At 35.6% G+C, this 19,686-nt stretch overlaps 2 protein-coding genes across 3 annotated transcripts in view; one reads left to right on the forward strand and one right to left on the reverse strand.

Moving 5' to 3' along the window:
• The first annotated feature begins 1,087 nt into the window (after positions 1-1,087).
• On the forward strand, positions 1,088-5,479 carry LOC114481619 (endoplasmic reticulum protein SC65-like). Its single transcript, XM_028476580.1, has 7 exons — positions 1,088-1,698; positions 2,489-2,638; positions 3,094-3,265; positions 3,403-3,531; positions 3,618-3,751; positions 4,057-4,140; positions 4,726-5,479. Exons 1-7 carry the CDS (start codon positions 1,240-1,242, stop codon positions 4,900-4,902), a joined length of 1,305 nt encoding a protein of 434 aa, XP_028332381.1. The 5' UTR covers positions 1,088-1,239; the 3' UTR covers positions 4,903-5,479.
• Positions 5,480-8,290: 2,811 nt separating this feature from the next.
• The window catches only part of LOC114481221 (disintegrin and metalloproteinase domain-containing protein 11-like), a 30,790-nt gene continuing 19,394 nt past the window's right edge, over positions 8,291-19,686 (reverse strand). The window contains exons 17-27 of one of the 2 annotated variants that reach the window (XM_028475813.1): positions 19,567-19,659; positions 16,569-16,649; positions 16,415-16,465; positions 16,278-16,341; positions 15,173-15,278; positions 14,022-14,141; positions 12,948-13,116; positions 11,689-11,803; positions 11,460-11,550; positions 10,162-10,179; positions 8,291-9,130 (exon numbers count right to left, since the gene is read on the reverse strand). In XM_028475813.1, coding sequence (XP_028331614.1) covers positions 9,115-9,130; positions 10,162-10,179; positions 11,460-11,550; positions 11,689-11,803; positions 12,948-13,116; positions 14,022-14,141; positions 15,173-15,278; positions 16,278-16,341; positions 16,415-16,465; positions 16,569-16,649; positions 19,567-19,659 — 924 coding nt within the window. In that variant the 3' untranslated portion in view covers positions 8,291-9,114. Of the gene's footprint in view, positions 9,131-10,121; positions 10,180-11,459; positions 11,551-11,688; positions 11,804-12,947; positions 13,117-14,021; positions 14,142-15,172; positions 15,279-16,277; positions 16,342-16,414; positions 16,466-16,568; positions 16,650-19,566; positions 19,660-19,686 lie in introns of those variants that run through there. The other variant, XM_028475812.1, reaches the window with a different exon arrangement.

Consider the following 19,686-nt stretch of genomic DNA (forward strand, 5'->3'; position numbering starts at 1 on the left):
AGTAGCACAGTAAGACAACAACTCATGGTGTAGTGGATAAGGCTGAGGTTACATCTGTTATTAGGTCACTTGGCCACAAGTGAGCATGGGTTCAATTCTTCCACCAACCAGGCACATACTAATATAACTAACAAGTGATGTGGGAGTGGAGGAGAAAAGAGAAATTGATGAACAACCCAAAGTAAGGCATAGAAATTGAGTTTTATTTTTTTTATTTCTGGATAAGGCTATCACTGCACTCTAAAAATGAGTATAAATGTGATGTACACACTTAAACTGGGGTGGAAATGTAGTAAGGCATGAATAATTTGAAAATGTAAAAAGTGAAAATGAGAAAAAAAACTGACAAACACTCAAAATCAGAGGTAAGGCCTTAGTAAGGCATAAAAGTTGAACATTTTTGGAATTTTTCTTTCTTTTTTTTTTTTTTTTAAATAAAAAAAGACTCTAAAAGACGAGCATACTTAAACTGAGGTGAATATGGAATAAGGCATGGAAAATGAGAAAAAAAAAGTGACAAACACCCACAATCAGAAGTAAGGTTATAGTAAGGCAAAAAAGTTGAAAAAAATTTACATTTTTTTTTTTTTGAGACAAGGCTATCACAACACTCTAAAAACTAGTGCAAATATGACAAGCACACTTAAACAGGGGCGAAAATGGAAATAGGCATAAAAAATGAGGAAAAAAGGGGGAAATGAGAAAAAAGTGACAAAAACTCAAAATCAGAGGTAAGGCTATAGTAAGGCATGAAAGGCGAAAATTTCTGGAAATTTTTTCTTGCGATAAGGCTATCTCAAGACTCTAAAAACGAGTGAAAATGTGATGAGCCCCAGTAAACTGGGGTGAAAATGGAATAAGGCATGAAAACTGAGAAAATAAAGTGGAAAAAAAGTTGACATAAAAGTTGAAAATTTTTTGATTTTTTTTTTCAAGATAAGGCTATCACAAGACCCTAAAAACGAATTCAAATATGATGATCACACTTAAACTTGGGTGAGTAAGGCCTGAAACAAGTTTCCTGAGATCAAGCTGTAAGATTTTCCCTTTCTGTTGCCAAAATAACAGAAATAAGTATATTAGCATTTAGCTGATTGTCTTTGTGCTAAATAAAAGCCTCCAGTGACAGCTGTGGGTTTGCTCAGGAAACCTGAGCCTGGAGGGCCTGAACAACCCCAGGGCCCCAGAGACCCCTGAGCGTTCTAACAGACCAGCAACACCAACAGAACCAGCGCAGGCATGTATCCCTACCATGGACTATTGTTATGTTTGTTGCAGTGTGTCACATGTTTCTGCATGTCTGCTGCACAGTATGAAAGCTACAGCTTCAGGAACTTTAAGGAGGATCTGATGCCGCTCACAGCCGCCTATGGAGCGGCGCTGGAAAATTACGCAGCAGGAAACTGGACCGGATCGATTTATTACTTGGAAAAAAGTCTTCGTTTGCACCGACTTTGGAAAGATAGCGTGAGACACTGTGCAGTACTGTGTAACACCACCACCACCAAGGAGGAGGAACAGTCCTGTCCGGGGGTGTCGGAGCTTTGGGTCTTCCGGTGCGTCCTGGTCAGTGCGTCCTGTCTGACTCGGTGCAGGGCCCACTACCCGCTGCTGGAGCTTCCCTCTGCAGGAAAGGACATCTTGGAGGAGTTCAACACCAGAGCTCCATACAGATATTTACATCATGCATATTCTCAGGTGAGCCAACTTTATGTGAGTTGTAGAGTATCCAGAAAAATAGAGACGCATCCAAACCTTGTGAACCCCAATCACTACATGATGTTTGCATTACTAAGCAATAATTAACTGCTTATAATGCATGAAAAGATTTGTTAGTTAATACATTATAATGATTATTAAAACATTATTAAACTGTCAGTTAATGTTTAATAATGCCCTAACTATGGGATCTTTACTGTAAAGTGTGAACAAAATATTTGCACACCTACATTATCAGAGGTGAAAGTAATTACTTACAAGAAGGGGTGTTAAAAAAAAATGGATTGGACGATATATCGTTACACGATTCTCGTATCGATTCAAAATGCATCATATCGATTCTTATTTTTTTTATACCTTTATTTAACCAGGAAGGTCTCATTGAGGTTAATCTCTTTTTCAAGAGGGTCCTGGACTAGGTAGAGGGGAGTTGCTTAGGGTCCCACCCTCCGGTTGCAAGCCCACTTCTGTAACCACGAGACCATTTTTTTCCTTTTTAATTGAATTCATTTGTTTTGTAGATTTGTACATTTTGACAAACCTTTTGTTTTCTACAGATGCCTTTATGGAAAATAAATGAAGTTCCAATTGTGCAAGATGTGGTCTCTTGTTTTTTTAATTTTATAGATGAGATTTGAGACATGAGACCTATTTTGTGTTAGTGGTAAGAAGTGTGGCACAATCATTTGTTGATCCTAAGGATAAATACAGACTAAAACTGAATATTTTCCTTAAAAACTAAGACTAACGCCACGTTTCCCGACTAAAGCTGAAGGACCTACAGAAAGCGGTGCCATGTGCCTACACCTTCCTCCAGAGGAACCCAAAGAACCAAGAGATGCTCACACTGATGGAGGAGTACAAGAGGGACTATGACCTGAGTGGATACCTCAATGATTATGAAGAGCGACCCTTTGAGGTGTGTCTTTTATTCTGAAAAACCACAGCATTAAACTTACCTTTCAACAAAGAGAGAGAGAGAGAGTTATGCAAATGAAGACACATTAGATATTTATTCAAATACAGACAATGGAAAGACGACCATTAACAGAACATACAGGGGCTGTGGGGGGAGAACATGCAAACTCAACACAGGTAGATAGAAACATATTAAAAGGGGCAAAATGCTGATTTGTTTATGGGAGTCCAGGACAGTTTTTAAAAGTCACAAAGGAATAGTAAACATGAATTTAGATCAATATTTTCAAACAAGCACGACTTCATCATGAACTGGACTGGATTTAACTTTATTGTCATTGTTTGTACAACATCAACACAACATCTACACAATACAGACGTACACCAGCAAAGATGATAGGCTTCAAAATGCATCAGTATGATTGATTTCAGTCATGGTGACTGTTTTCTTTCCAGGCTCCTTTTGTCAGAGGGGTGAAACTCATCAGTTCTGGCGACTATAGTACCAGCATCCACTACCTGGAGGAAACGCTGCGGCTTTATCTACACGAGTACGACCTTTGTCAGGCAGACTGTGAGGGTGTCGGTAAAATACCAGCAGACAAGGACTTCTATGCACTCATAGCAGGTTGGACGCTGTTTGTCTTAGGAGAGTTCTATGTATTAAAATGAGGTGGTCCGTGCCCGTTATTGATTGAAAATGATTCCTGTCAAGTTCTTCTTTTGATTCTGACATGAATTCACCCTTACTCTTCTTCTCATCAGACGTTTACATCGACATCCTGAGGTGTAAATTAAAGTGCGAGGAAAATTTGATGCCCAGCATTGGTGGTTACTTTGTGGAGAAGTTTGTAGCCACAATCTACCATTATCTCCAGTATGTCTATTCCAAACGTAAGTTTAGCCTAAGATGAGTTCAGTTTAGATCCAGTTGGTTATAAAATAAGTTTATGTGTGTGCGTCGTTTTATCTTTGAACAGTGGCCGATGCTCGTAGTGCTGTGCCCTGCGTCTACAGCTACTTCCTGTTTGAACCTGACGACCAGGTGATGAAGCAGAACCTGCTGCACTATAAAGCCTACAGCCAGGAGTCGGACTACTTTAGACCCAGACTGGTAAGATAACGGCTGTATTTAATGTGATTATTCACACTGTGGAATGGAATATTTAAAACATAAAAACTTACAGACTAGTTTAATCCCAGTCAACATTATATAATATTATAATAATAGTGAGTTTATTATTTTTTTTATTTGAATAATACTTGTTTTGTTGTACAGTTGTTGCACAATGGCACTTTTTCAAAAGATCTTAAAAATGAGATGTCAAAGAAACAAGAATACAATGATATTCATTGTCAGCAGCATTATTTACTATAGGACGAATGTCTGTGATTACATGCGTTGTTTCGTTTCAACAGGAAGCTCTCAAACACTACAACCACACAGTCACTCAAAAGCAGATGTTGGCATCTGCAGAAAAGTACTTAAACACAGCAGTGGAGGTAAGACGTAACACTACCTTCAACTCAAAATAAGACGGCAGACGTTTCAGCGTGATGATGAGGATCAGTGGTTGAACAAATTAATTATATGATTGCTACACATGACCAAAATATATAATATCTGATCTTTTAGATAAACTAAGATTATTTGAAGTGTTTAAAAAAAGGCATTTTTATCAAGTACAAATCTATCTATAAAAGCAAGGAATGTCTGTGTGCGTGTGTGTTTGTTTGTGGAGGGAATATCTCCCCGTTGCGTCGTCTGATCAACCTGAAACTTTGTCAACGTCTTGTGCATACCCCGAGTGTGTGCATCCGTAATTATATATTATATAAATTTTCAGGAAATGTTGATAAAGGGTTAAGGAACAGCTGATTTCTTTTTGGTGATGTTGTGGCTACCAAAAGAAAATATATAGATAAATATATCCCATTCATTTTCCCATCCACACTGTGGAACCCTGTCAATATGAATACATACCTCCGACGGGCACTGTACTAGTGTAATTAAAATGTAGAAAAGAAAGAACACCGTTGAAAATGTGTAATTTTCAGTTCTGGAATGATTTATTTGATTCTTTTCAGGATTTATTTGGATCAGAGGAAGCAGCTTTGTTATCCTCAGAGTCTCCTGATGCAGAGTTTGAAGGTATTGGAGACTACGAAGAGTCCTTCTGCTCTCACTGGATGCAGCCAATAGGGAAAGGAGATGCTGGCAAGTCTGAAACAGCCCATGAAAACATCAGCGTGAATCTGCACTAACAGGGCAGAGATCAGGCCACATTTAGCTGTAAAGAAGGTTTTCCTTTATGTTGTCAACACAAGGAATGTATGCAGTGAATTTGTGATTAAATGTGAAATAACTCTTTATTACAGGGATAACTATGGCTTGTTTGGCCACGTGTTCATAGCGACATCACTGTGACTTTTGGCAGAAGAATGGATCATTTTGTAGATAATAAAGAAACTCTGCAACACATTAATAAAGTACTGTTTTATTGTGAAACAGATTTATCCCGTGAAAGGCAACAGGAGTGTGGTGTCAAGGTGGGATGGTCAGCTTAATGACAGATCTGAGTTCAAATATGAGAGGAATCTGAAGAGAACTATTTAAGTTGATCATAATTTCAGTTTTAAAGATGAAGATGAACAAGTTTTACTTATGAACTAACCAATCAAAAATGTGCAAATTCATACATTGTCATATTTGGTTTGTGCCAGGGTTAGGGTCAATTACATTTTTTAATTACAATTGTGTCTTCAATTATCCATGTTCAATTACAATTGCGTTTTAATAAAAAAAAAAAAAAAAAAATCCAATTACCATTAAAATAATTATTTTCCCACTTAAAGTCAATCACAACTACCTTCTCAATTACTAAAGTAAAATACAATTAATCACAATTACCAAGCCTCATAAAACTTAACCTTCCTCTTGTGGTAGATTTCTGCTAGCATATCGTAAATCAGCTGTAGAATACACTAAAACATATCAATAACATCTCATTTGTTTCTCATCTCTTGGTAACCTGGTTAGGCTTCCTGATACATTAAAATATTGGTATTAATATTTTTTGATGTGGACATCTAAGCATTTTTTCTGTCAGTATACCTCTGTAAGAGGTGTTAATCTGTGGAACGACTTGAAAGATCAATTAAAACAGTCCGGAACAGTTAAATCTTTCAAAAAGATGTATAAATCTACTATAATTCAAAAATATTTAAGCTCAGGATGAATAAATTAAGCAACTAATGAAAAGACTTTAATAGATCCATAATGAATTAAATGATGACATGATTTGGTTTTTTTTTTTTTATATTTAATTAACATAAAACAAAAATGTATATATAAATATATATTGGAATATTGAATTTATGTTAAAAATAAATGTGTATTTCTCTTCTGTTGGACACTTGAAATTGTTCATTATAAATTTTTGTGTTTTTGTCTCGTGGTTAGGCAAAATAAGTGTTTACTTCAGCCTAAACCCTTTTCGTTAAAATAATGGAAATGTTTGTTTAATGTTTAATGGAATGAAATGACCGACTAAACTACTACTACTATTATTACAACACCTCCAGCAGTAAATGTAATTCATAGTTTTGCTTTGAAAGAGTAAAATATATCTATTTCTGCTTTAAAATTCATTGTTGGGCTTTCAATATAATAAAAAAGTACTTGATTTTCTTGGTTCTTCTTTGCCGTCTATTTCAAGTTATTAGAATTGTCATCAGTTGCTTTAAATGTAAAGCAAAAAGCAAAGATTAAATCAAGTGAGTGACACGTTTCTAAGGTTTTCACACAAGACAGAGAAAATTGATTGACATTCATTCGTACTGAGAAGTATTTTATTATTGTGTATTTTTAATATACAGGCAGTATTTACACCTAAAGTCACTATTGGCCGATGATAATGTGACTTAGAATCTGTTAATAACACATGATCACACACAGCAGCAGTAAACACAGTGTGACCTGAGCTCAGAGTTTACATATATACAGTCTAGAGTTATACAATCATTACAGTATAGAGATATGCAGGGATCTTAAAGTGAGGCTGTTTTGATTCAATGTTGCATCCTGCCTAAATAAAGTCGCTATCTATTACAACACGTCTATGAAGCGACTGGCAGTGTAAGTTGGATGTTTTCGTCCCTCGAACGTTACAGTTCGACGTGTTCAGGATGTTTTTAATCAGCTTTGAGAATGTGTCATTTGGTCTGAATGCATTTTTCAAAAAGATTATCATGAGTACCTGTAGAGTAGACACCACATAGACTGAAGCCATATTTTATTAAGCAGGTTTAACATGATGCCTATCTTTATGCATACAGACACACTAAATAAGCTTCTCCTCTTAATGAGTTCATACACAAACTCACTCTATATGCAGCAGCACACGTGTGCGTACAGCTGATCTATGGGATATATTGAACATTCAGAGTGTGTGTGCTTTCTGTTCAGAGGTCCCTACAGGCTCGAGCGAAACATTCACACGTGAAAGCTTATTATTGTTTGTAGAAGGACGGATTAGACACTTTCAGTGGAATGTTAAAAGTGTATTTAATAATGATTTCTAATACAGAAATCATTGAAATCAGTGTTTCTTCTTCTTCTTTTGTGGTTATTGGCGTGTTGCAACCAACTCGAATAAGTACATATCGCCACCTACTGTACTGGAGTGTGTAAACGCAACTGAACCCCCCCCCCCCTTAATGTCTTTCTCAAAATGGAGTCAAAATCACTGTTTTGTTTTGTTTACCTTTTATAAGCCATAGCATTCTGAATTTAAAAATATCTCCTGCGCATACATCAAACAATAGATCTTTCCGACATTTAACTTGGTCGGCAAATGGTGACAAAACCCCCGCCCATTGATTTGAGTTCAGCCAGATGATGATTTTTTTAGTCCTTAAAACACGGTAAACCATCATGGCCAGTGAACATTAAGCCATTAAGAACTAAACTCACAATATCTATGCACTCTGGAGGAGGAAATGAGAGAAATGCAATGCGATACAGTGTTATCTACTGCCACCTATTGGTTTGGAGGACTGCCTAAATCACATGATTACAATTTATTTTATCAGACCTTTTTAATCTAACCTTGCCTGCAAGATGGATAATTCTGGCGTTCACAAACAACAGAATTCATCTGGTACTGCTCTCGCCTTTGAATTTCGAATCCGAACCGAAAAGGTTCGAACCAATCATGAGGCAGTGTTGTGGTTTAGGGCGGGATATCCGGGCGTAACGAAGGCAGAATCCCCGAAGCAAAACTGGCGCATGCGCAGTTGCAAGGAGAGGAACTAGCTGGGCTACCACTATTAGCATAGCTCAGAATCAAAATAGAAAGATGTCAACGCAGGAGGATGGTGTCCTTAACTTGCATACTCGTGTTGCAAAAACGGCAAAAGTCACTCAACGACATAATGGCCGCAGCATTACTATCCCAAAAGAAAGTTTTCACCAGCGGAGCCTTGTTATTGTTGTAGCAGCGTCTCTGACGACATCATCATTTGTTGCCATGTGATTGACTAAAACAAATCATGGTGGACAGGCGCTTCGCCCAATCAGCTTCAAGTATTCTGTTCATGTCCCTCCCTGGTTCCGAAAGGATTCGCCAGACACAGATTCAGATGGATGTGGAGAACTGGAGTTAGAGGGAGGGGCTGCACATCAATCTGGCTTTTGCCAGGTTACCTTTTATCCAAAGTGACATACAACACAAGCAGTTAGGGTTAAGAGACTGTGATGGACCAGGTTGGATTCGAACCGATGACTCCGATTACAAAAACGTTTGTTAACCATTATGAGACCATAACTCAAATGAATAAATGGATGTTGAAGGCACTGATAACCTTCTATATCCCAAATATTGTGAATAATATGTGAAGATGATAAGACTTGTTCAGCGTATCTGATAAAGACACATTCATGTAATGGCAGACTAAGGTGTAAGCATTTGCTTTGTAAACCTGTCATTGTTCAGTTGTTCATGTAGAGCACTGCTGATGTGATCTGGAAAATGTAGGTAGAGGAAAATAATCCCCAGACCTACTTCTTCTCAGTCTTTTTGTACAACCAGGTTAAAACTGGACGATGCCTTAGCACAGTGATCTAAAATCCCTGATCTATATGAATGGGTAACATTCAGTGTTTCGTGGCTGTTGCTGATGTCACCACACAGAGAAGTGGTTGTGCTCACCATGGGGGTTAGACCTATTCGCTTAAAGGGATAAAAGCACAACAACAGTCAGAACCGTAAGACGCAGCAGTGATCAGAGAAGAAGGGGAAAAAAGACAACCTGTAGTGAGTTGGAAAGTCCAGAAACTCGCTGCCTCGTGTTCAGAAGGAATGAATACAGACTGAGATTGTATCAGCAAGTGAGAAAACTATTGGAAGACATCTTGGTTTAGTTTCCTCACAATGGACAGCACAGTGTAGAGAAGAAGAACGCAGGAGACAGGACTCAAACTCCTGAAGATCTGGAAAGAAAAGAAAGACGAAGGGAAGAAGAACAAAAGGAAAAGGATCAAAGTGAGCAGAAAAATGAGATTTCAACGCTTAAAAGGAGTTGAAATAAAAGTAATTTCCTGTGTTTAAAACATGCCAAATTTTGTTCTCTGTGATGTGAGAAAAAGGACAAAAACTATAAAGTAAAACACAATTTGTCATTTTTCATTAGTTTATTATTGGAGACTGAATGTTTCCATGCCAGATTTATCAAATTAGCAAAGCTAATATATAATATAACATATAATCACATACAGGTGGAATGCATTTTAGTCATTTCAACAGCATTACATGTTGGCAAAAACCTTTCCATTAGATTTTTATTGATTAAATAACCATAAAAAGTAATTATATTTAAGTGTAGCAATCAAGAATCAATAGGAACATAAGAATTTAACAAAAATTTTTGGAGATACAATGGGTGAATATTCAGATATCGCCATTAAATGTGAGGTCAAAAGCTCTATTTTCAGGATTTATTTATTTATTTTACAAAATACAATGAATATTTTTGCTACAATATGTTGTGTTTGATAAAACAAACTTTTTAGAAAACAAACAAACAATACAACAAAAACCCACTGTCAAATATATAAACAATTATGATTTTTCTTTTTTAAACTGATCAAAACTGTACCATCTTGTGATAAAAAGTGGTACTTCCAACACGAAACAAGTCTTTCGATACTGAAACGGGTGTTTTTACATATCGTTGAATATTGCATCATTACATGTTATTAAATCTACTGAAACACAAACAAAGAAAACTAACACAAAGGGAGAATATTTGTCCTTTTTATGAGTGAAACTTAAGAGATTAACTCCACAAAGGTTTCTTGAAAGCTCTCTGTGCTACGTGGAAGTGATAAATGCGTCACACTAATCATCACAGTGCTAAAATTATTATTAATATTAAAAAATATATATATTGACAGAACTTTTTTATAACACAGATGGCAAAATGTCAACATTGGACACTCAGGATGGAAAAGCAGGCTCGTACCTTCCTTTCCGGATGTTTCTGCAGTGGCAGCGATGTGGGGAAAAAAGAAGACAAAAAAAAAATTAAGAACACCCACCAATTATTCATCTAAGTATGACGTGATGGGAGAACTGGGACGAAAACGCCTCACAACAAAAAATAGGAGTCAACATAGAATCACAGCAGCTCAGTCTGATGCCATCACACAGCTGCGTATTTCAAAGGTAATAAATACATGCTTTGGTAATATGCAAGATTTTATCGGCACGTTAACCGCATTGGTGGATATTGGCTTTAAAATGAATTGCTGATATAATTAACCGATAAAATAACAGGCTTTGACATCATATTTGTAGGTATATGGAGATAAGAGACACTCAACAATCGCAAATTATTGACTGAATTTATCGAAACAGTTAGCTATTAATATAAGGATAAAAATCTGAGACTGAGAATATTTGGATCTCACCTTAAGGAATATTAGCAGAGGGAAAAATTGCATCAAGATATATATACTGTATATATATAAAATTTTAAAAAAGACTACATATTTCTAATTATACCTTTATTGTTTCCATATATACTGTATAAAAAAGGGAGAATACAATCAGAGCAATCACTTACACATTGGTACAATTTTGTGTTTGAAAATGTCAATATTAATACATACAGCAGTACTATGCATACAAATATTCTGTGCAAAATCAATAAAAATACAGAACGTTAAAAAAAGTTATAAAAATCTTATAAAAATGCTGTTTTTACCACTCAAATACAAAATGTAAGTACTTAAGTAGGTAGTAAGTGTTTAAAGTAGGCAAATATCTTAATTATTTAGTTTAAAACCAATTGTCATGAATAAATATGACATATTCTACACAACTTAAGTTGAAGTATTTTTACATCATGTTCAGCTTTTGTTTGCCAGCAGATCAACATGATGGAGAGATTGCAGAATAAGTCGGCCATAATTGATGATTCTTGAATGAAGTGAAGAAAGGAAGTCTTTTTTTTTTTTTAAAGCGAAACTTAAAGAATTTCACAGTCAAACTACATGTTTAAACTTCACAAACTAGCGTTGGAGATGAGGAAACGTTTACTTAATTAAGGAGTGTACGAACCCACACAAACTGAATACGCGCGCACACACACACACACACACACACACACACACACACACACACACACACACACACACACACACACACACACACACACACACACACACACACACACACACACACACACACACACACACACACACACACACACACACACACACACACACACACACACACACACACACACACAGTTCTTACTTAAATCCCCAGCCAGTTCCCCCCAGAATTATTGCTGCCACCAGAATTGCACCAGCGACCGACCCTATAATGATGTTGGTACCACTGGGACCTGTGGGAGAGAAAGAGGTCAGCACTGGTTCTGTGCTTACTTCATTAGCTCACCGTGCCTGTTAGAGTGACTGACAGTCTGTTGTTTGACCTTCTTTCTCTCTCAGTCATTACCGCTCTGCTCAGAGTGTTTGTTCACCTTTCTTGTTCTCGGCGCCGTCCAGTGGGTTGGGGGTGGCGATGGGGTCAAACACACTGCAGTCCTTCCCAGTAAAGTCCTCATCACAAATACACTTCACCTCATTACTGCAGATCTGTGACACACAGAGAACAGCATGAGAGACTGACGTGTGTGCGTGTGTGCGTGTTTCAATTACTCATGTTCAATAAAATTCAATTATGATTACAGTTACCAGCATTTTTTTTCCAATTACAATTAAATGACAATTATTTTGCATCCTCAGTAAGTCAATTACAATTACTTTCTCAATTACAATTATTCACAATTACTGAGCCTGAAATAAATAACCTAATAAAAGTCAAACTCCCTCTGAATTACAATTTTCAGATACAATTACATTTTCAATTACTCATGTTCAATTATAATTCAATTATGATTACAGTTACCAGCATTTTTTTTCCAATTACAATTAAATTACAATTATTTTGCATCCTCAGTAAGTCAATTACAATTACTTTCTCAATTACAATAATTCACAATTACTGAACCTAAAATAAATAACCTAATAAAAGGCAACCTTCCTCTGAATTACATTTTTCAGTTACAATTAAGTTTTCAATTACCCATGTTCAATTATATTTCAATTATGATTACAGTTAACAGCATTTTTTTTCCAATTACAATTATCTTGTATCTTCAGAAAGTCAATTACAATTACTTTCTCAATTACAGTTAATCACAATGACTGAGTCTAAAATAAATAACCTAATAAAAGTTGTTAGCTTTCCGTTAGCATCTCTTATGATAACTGGTCCTAAATCAACTGTAAAATACACTAAAAATAAATATCTATTATCTAATTTCTTTCCTATCTATTGGTTAACTTGTTAGGCTTCCTAATCAATGAAAATATAAGTTTTAATAGTTTTGGTGTGGGCGTCTGAACCTTTTTTGTGTCAGTATATCCCTCGATTTCAATTTATTTTAAATGGTAAAATTTTAATATTAATTAATAATTTAATTAATAATTGTTAACTACATATGTGTAAAACTGTAAATAGAACTGTAACATGGTTCCCCAGGTTTGATTTAAATTACCATTGACAATTTTTGTAGAATTTTCATGCCAATTACAATTACAAAGTCAATTATCTGAACTGAAAATTACAATTTAGTTACAACTACGACAGCAACAGATTTTTAAAGTTACAATTACAATTATGCATAATTGACCCCAACCCTGGTGTGTGTGCGTGTCCTCAGACACACACACTCACCCCGTGGTGGGAGCAGACGCGTGACGTCAGCGATCCAGGGCAGCTGCTGGAATTAAAGGTGGTGATTGGGAGGCAGCGGCGTTCAGAGCACATCATGTTTGGCCCACATGGCGTCCCGTCCTCCACGTAGCCAAGATCCAGGCCATCATCCAGCACTGCATGACCACCTCTGAACGGCACAGGATGACATACTGTACAGTCAGGCCTCAACTTTTCCCAAACCAAGGGATCCCACATTGACCTTTCATGTTATATAATGTCTATAATAAAGTATAAACCTGATCTTATTTTGAAACATAGATTCATGTAAAAACACAACTGATTAATGTCCTGTTTTATAAATAAAATAGGGTCCCCCGAAATGTCTAGTGAGAATAAAATTAAAATAAATTACTGTTAAAAATAATATCATTGTTAATAATATATTTTTTTATTTGTATTCATCTATTTTGAATAGAATAGAATAGAATAGAATAGAATGTATTGCAACAACAAATCAGCCAAGACAGTGTAACAGGAGAAGGTGCAAAAAAAGGAAAAAACAGACGTATACTCTACAAAAAACTTAAAAAAATAAATACATCCTGAGTTGAATGCACATCTTGCGCAATTAAAAAAACAAAAAAAAAACAATACATAATCACAGAAATAGATATAGAGTGCAGGAAGAAGCAGAAAGCTCAAAGAACTTAAATAATTATTATTCTTTTTCAATTTAAACACTACACACAGCTACAAACAACCATATTTCTATACTTTCACTTTCTCAAATATAGATCTAGTTCAAATAAAATGCAGTGTAAAAATATCTGAGCTGGCACATATTATCAGTCTGTGCACTAATCCTTACTACTTTGTATTTGTAACACAAATAATGACCAAATATGACCAAAAAACTAATTTTAGAGGAGAAAAAAAAGTGTCTAGGATCGCCAGAAATTTGTGATATAAAATTGGACTGTGTTAGTGCCAATGCCATAAATAAATACCTTTTATCTCTAGCTATCAAAATAATGTACAGATGTCTGAATTCTAAAGGAGCCTAATTGGACCATTCGCGTGTCGCAGCCTCACCTACAGTCCAGGTATCTGTTCTGATGGTGGACGGTCAGACTGGTCAGCTTCCCCTGCAACTCACCAAAACGTGGCCTGGCTGTCAGATTGGTGCAAAGCAGCAACCCACACAGAACGTCTCTGGTGGAAAAAGATATGAGAGAAAAAAAAAAAAAAAAAACAATCACTGAAAAACTGGACAGAATGAGCTAAAATTCCCTCGGTCTAATTTTGTGCGGCTAAAAACAATCAAATGCACGGAATTGAAGAAATAAACACAAAACGACAGCAAAATTACTCAAAAAAAAATTACCAGAAAAAAAAAACATTTCAAAAATCAGAAAAATGACAACAAAAATACCCAAAATCGCTCTAAAAACAAACAAGATGATTGTAAAAAAAAAAAAAAAAAAATACACAAAAATTGCTCAAAAATTCAATACAACAACAAAAATACACAAAAACCCTTTTGTTCTTTCCTGTATCAATGTTCAAATTGGTCATTATTCTGAATCACACGTGTCAACCTCAAGGCCCGTGGGCCAAATCCGGCCCTTTAGAGCATCCAATTCGGCCCTCAGCAGAAAGCAAAACTAATTCAGCTGTAGATATTTCCAAAAAAACACACAAATTTAATGAAACTCCACAATATTAGCAGGTCTCACATTTTCACCATGGTTATATCACATGATGGAAGTCATTTTTAAACTCAAATTGTTAAGAGAACTCTCAATTTTTCCAAAATCCAGCAATTTTTTTAGATTATTTCACAAAATTACACATTTTCCCCAAATTGCATAAAAATTGGCCACAAAATCAAATAAATTGAAAGTGAAAATCCTGCTGGAAATCATATCTGTCACTTATTGCTTTGATATTATCAGTGACGTACATATTTTATAATTTATTTATATGTGGAAATGCAAACTACAGCACAATGATGATTAAATTACTAATTTTCCCACATTAAAACAGATGAACTGCCTGGAATTAGGCCCCTGAACTAAAATGAGTTTGACACCCCTGTTGTAAATGCTGACCGTGTTGATAACATGGCCATTGATCAGACAATCACATGTTGTGGCCCTTTTGTGATAAAAGTTGCCCGTCTCTCCGCTATGTATCTATATATGGCACATTACAGTTTCTATATGTGGACATGCATCACTTACTGTTTGTTGCATGGCAACCATCCCTGCCCACTGGGTTCCATCCCACAGTTTCCTTTCTCCGTGCCCTCAGAGTTCAGCTTTTCATAGCAAAATCTGTCTGCTGAGTCTGAGAATAAAGTGAAACAACAAGAATCATAGAGTGCAAACCTCCCCAGAGCGCCAAATATCCTCTTTGTGGGACGAATAAAGGATATCTTATGAGGCCGTTATAGGGCTCAGTGATCATAGCACAATGATCAGTCCCACTTTGAAGGCTTGGAAGAAATGTATATCCCCCATTAATAACAATACAGTACGTTTAAAAGTATATGCAACCCCAGTTTTGTGAAAAATTGCAATAAAATGTGCAATGTTTGTATTTTCTAACAGCATTATAACATATTACTCTTACACCGGATGTTTTGTAATCATTTGTTTTCCGTCTGTCATGGAACCAGGCACGTCTCACCCATGGAGGGATGCGACACCCGTACTTTCATAAAAACTGAAATTCATCCCTCTCACTTTTTACAGAGGGATTCATTGTTGAAAATGGACAAAAGGTGGTAAAATTGAATAAAAGTGTCAAAAAGAACTGTTAAAAATTGACAAAAATGAGGAAAAAGGGATTTTACTGACAAAAGTGTTTAATATTTTGAAAAAGGGGCTAAAATAGGACAAAGAAAGTTGCACAACAAACAAAAAAATAGGTAAAAAGTTTCTCCCTTTTATGGTTTTCTGGAGGAATAATAATTAAAATGATGACATAACGATTATCACTGACTTAATAAATGCATATGCACCGCCAGTTTTTTTTTTGAAAAATTGCAATAAAATGTGCAATCTGGATCTGTATGTATGAAACTCAATGAAGTAATTTAAGAACCAACCCAACATAAAGATTGGTGAATTATTAACTGAAATATACATTTTTGAAACCTATTCAAAATCATTATATTGATCTGGATAATTTTCCATGGTATAAAGTCCATCTTAGGTTAAAACATTGTCCAAATCCTTTTGACATTTACATTTTTTTTACATTTTCTTGTTAAAATATAACCAGGTTAAGCCATAAGAGGGCGGTATAGTATCTAAAATAAAGACAGTATGAAAGCAAACCTACTGTAGCCCCACAGACTCCTGCACTGTGCATCTCTGGTCTTACAGCGACCTCCGTAACAACGGCCCTGACCACGAGAAACAGAACATGACCAACATATTTTTAACCCACAAAGACAATCTCACATCGTTGACCTTCACCTGGCCAGCATCACACGAGTAGCCGTCCAGTTTGTGCACGTTGTGTGGACACTGCAACGGAGAGGAGATAATCAATGATTTCATAATCAAGCAGCTTCATTAAAAAAAAAAAAAAAAAAAACACAATCCCAGATGTGCACAGGTTCTCTTTCACCTGACTGGAGTCTCCTGTGCAAGTCTCAGCGATGTCACAGTCATTGACAGCATCACGGCAGCGCACGCCTCTCAGCTCATACTGCACACGCCATGAAAAGAGAATTCAAGTCAGAGAGACGTAAACACTGAATACAATCCAAAACAGATCATTCAAACACATTGAGTACCTTTAAAAGGTTTAAAGTTCATAAAAATTCCTTAAAAGGTAAAAAAAAAAAAACGTCATTGACCAACAATGGTTTGCTGATCACACTTTGAGAAAAGCTGATTGAAAGTTATTTATGAATGAATTAATTAATTTTACTTTCTGTTTTAAAAAAAAAATAAAATTAAAAACATGTTTTTACAACAGAATTTATCAAAAAAGCAACCGAAAAAGGAACAGGCTGAAGCCCCAAGGCTTATTTTTGCCAATCCTGTACCATCATAGGATGAACTAAATAATTCACAATAAAACATCAGTACTCGTGCATTGTTACAAAACACATAAAAGGTTAAACTGAAGAATCAAAAAACAATCAATTTTTAAGGTCTTCTTAAAGACGAACATAGAATTACACATCTTTATTTCATCGTTTAGTCCATTCCATAATTTTACACCCAACAATGACACACATCTGTACCTGAGATTTGTTCTAACTTTGTAAGTTTCAAACATCAACAATCCCCTTAAGTTATAAATCCCCTGCCGTAGCTTAAACGGCTTTTGGATAAAAACAGAAATTTTCTCATTTACTACTCGAAACATAATTTCTGATGGAAAGCACGCCAAATAAAAAAAGAAGGAAAGATTTTGAAGACGTGGTCAAAAAACTGCAGGATTTACATCCTGGAAGAAGAGGACGGAAAACCAGTTCTTATCAAGACGATGGACAACTTGGGAAAATACGAAGGATCCACCTAAACAACAACATTACTGATGGTAATCATGGATATGGACCCAGATCTATATAAACACTGGAAACAAAACTCAGACTGTGATTATTTTACGGAGACCGAATTAAATGTGGAAACCAAGAGTAAAAAAGGTCTGTCATTTATTCATTTCAATTGCTAGGTGGTGGGGTGATTAAGGATTACATTAAATTTAAATTCAAAGTGTTTATTGTCATATGTGCAGTTAGAAACACGATTTTTTTTTATATACAATGAAATTACTGCCTTGCTTATGAACTAAGATATAATAATGTGTTTATACAAGTTAAATCTAACAGTGGAAAATACAACACTGCCAATAAAACTAACAACAGCAGTTAGAAACACGCTTATGAACTAAGATATATTACATTAAAATACTACTTTGCTTGTGAACTGGGATGTGGTGATGTGTTTATACAAGTTGGATCTGATCCCATCATCAGACAGTGGAAAATACAACACTGCCAATAGAACTAACAACAGCTGGATTACTCTTGATGTAGAGACAAAACAAGGTGACATTGTGGATGAAAAGGGAAGAAACTTCCAAACACCTTCGAAAGAGGAACTATTCTTGAACTGGAGGAATGCTAACAACGTCTGGCAGGGAACAAGGCCAACAGATGAGAATACACAAAAAAGAAGAAATCAAGAATGTTTTGACCAGAGAGACATGTAAACCCATGTAAATCTGCGATGGTAAAACAGGGGACGGGACCCGGATAAGCAAACTGCTTCTCTCGTCTCCTTTTTCGGCATGTACAAAAAATGTAAAAAAAAAAAAAAAAAAAAAAAAAAAAGTGAATGTAACCATGTCGGAAATAAACTGAATAAATAAAATAAAATATAGAATATCCTGAAATTTTAATGTGTGTGATCTTATAAAAAGCCGATTTGTAGAATCACGGTATCCAACTTCATTTATTATCCTAATAGCTCTTTTCTGCAGTTTAAATATTGGATCTAGGTTGGTTTTATATGCATTTCCACAAATTTCAACACAGTTTGTCATATAAGGCATCACAATGTGGAAGAACGCTACATTTCCAACAGTAAGTCATGACTCGTGCTAACTGTTTTACAGCAGAATGTTTGTGCCTGAAAATGTTAAAGATAAATTCAACGCATCTTTGTGTTCCTTTAGTGTATGAATTACTGTAGAAACTAATCAAATTCTCCCGATTTAGAAACAAAGGTTATTTCTGTTTATCTTGACAACATTTTTACATATAAATAAGTGATATAATGATGTTTCTGATTCTGATTCTTGTTGGTATTTTCTAACACCCATTATAACATATTACTCTTACATCCCTGTCACTTTTTTACAAAGAGATTCATTGTTGAAAATGTATTGGTCCAGTTAAATTGACTGAATGTCGATCAAGCCAATCGCAGCCAGCCATTTGATGAAGCCGCCATTCCGAGAAGGTAAACAAAAAATTAACAGCGACAAGTCAAGTGTAATTAAAGTGATAAAAAATGACTATCTGGTGGCAAGAAAAGAGTGAAAAGTGACGAAGATGTAGGAAAAAAAAGACAAAAAGAGGAAACGGTAGCTTAAATGAGCAAAATCTGGCAAATAATAGTGAAAAAGGGCAAAAATGTGGAACAAAGAGGCAAAATGTGGTAAAAAAGGAAACAAGTAAGTGTTATTTTTTGGGCAAAAGGTGGCTTATTTGGATGAAAAATGACATAAATGGTGAAAGAATCGACAAAAATTGAATAAAAGTGTCAAAAAGAACTTGCAAAAATTGACAAAAAAATAGGAAAAAGGGATATTTATTAACAAAAGGAAGCTAAAAACTAAAAAGTGTTTAATAATTTGGAAAAGGGGCAAAATAGGGACAAAGGAAGTTGTAAAACTGCCAAAGAAATAAGTAAAAAAAAAAGGGTTAAAAAGTTTCTCCCTTTTAAGGTTTTCTGGGGGAATAATAATTCAAATGAAGAAATAAACAGCCACATGTTGATTATTACTGACTTAATAACAGCTTCATCATGGTTTTAGTAAATTCATTGAATAAACTAAATTGGGGGTCTACCCTATGACTTTTAAAATCGCTGCATGTGACGCTCACCTTACAGTCCCTGCAGCAGAGGCCGTTGCTGCACATTGCATTGTGGGTCAGCGTACACTTTTTGCAGCAGTTGGCTCCACTTTGAGCGCAGTCCTACAGCACACACACACACACACACAC

Source organism: Gouania willdenowi, chromosome 19, assembly GCF_900634775.1.
Source record: "Gouania willdenowi chromosome 19, fGouWil2.1, whole genome shotgun sequence".
Taxonomy (NCBI): Eukaryota; Metazoa; Chordata; class Actinopteri; order Blenniiformes; family Gobiesocidae; genus Gouania; species Gouania willdenowi.

Excerpts from the sequence above, each read along its gene's own strand:
- LOC114481619 (XM_028476580.1), top strand. The coding sequence starts at position 1,240 with ATGTATCCCTACCATGGACTATTGTTATGTTTGTTGCAGTGTGTCACA. Across the intron at positions 1,699-2,488 it reads TACATCATGCATATTCTCAG|CTGAAGGACCTACAGAAAGC; the intron begins GTGAGCCAACTT and ends TCCCGACTAAAG. Across the intron at positions 3,752-4,056 it reads ACTACTTTAGACCCAGACTG|GAAGCTCTCAAACACTACAA; the intron begins GTAAGATAACGG and ends TCGTTTCAACAG.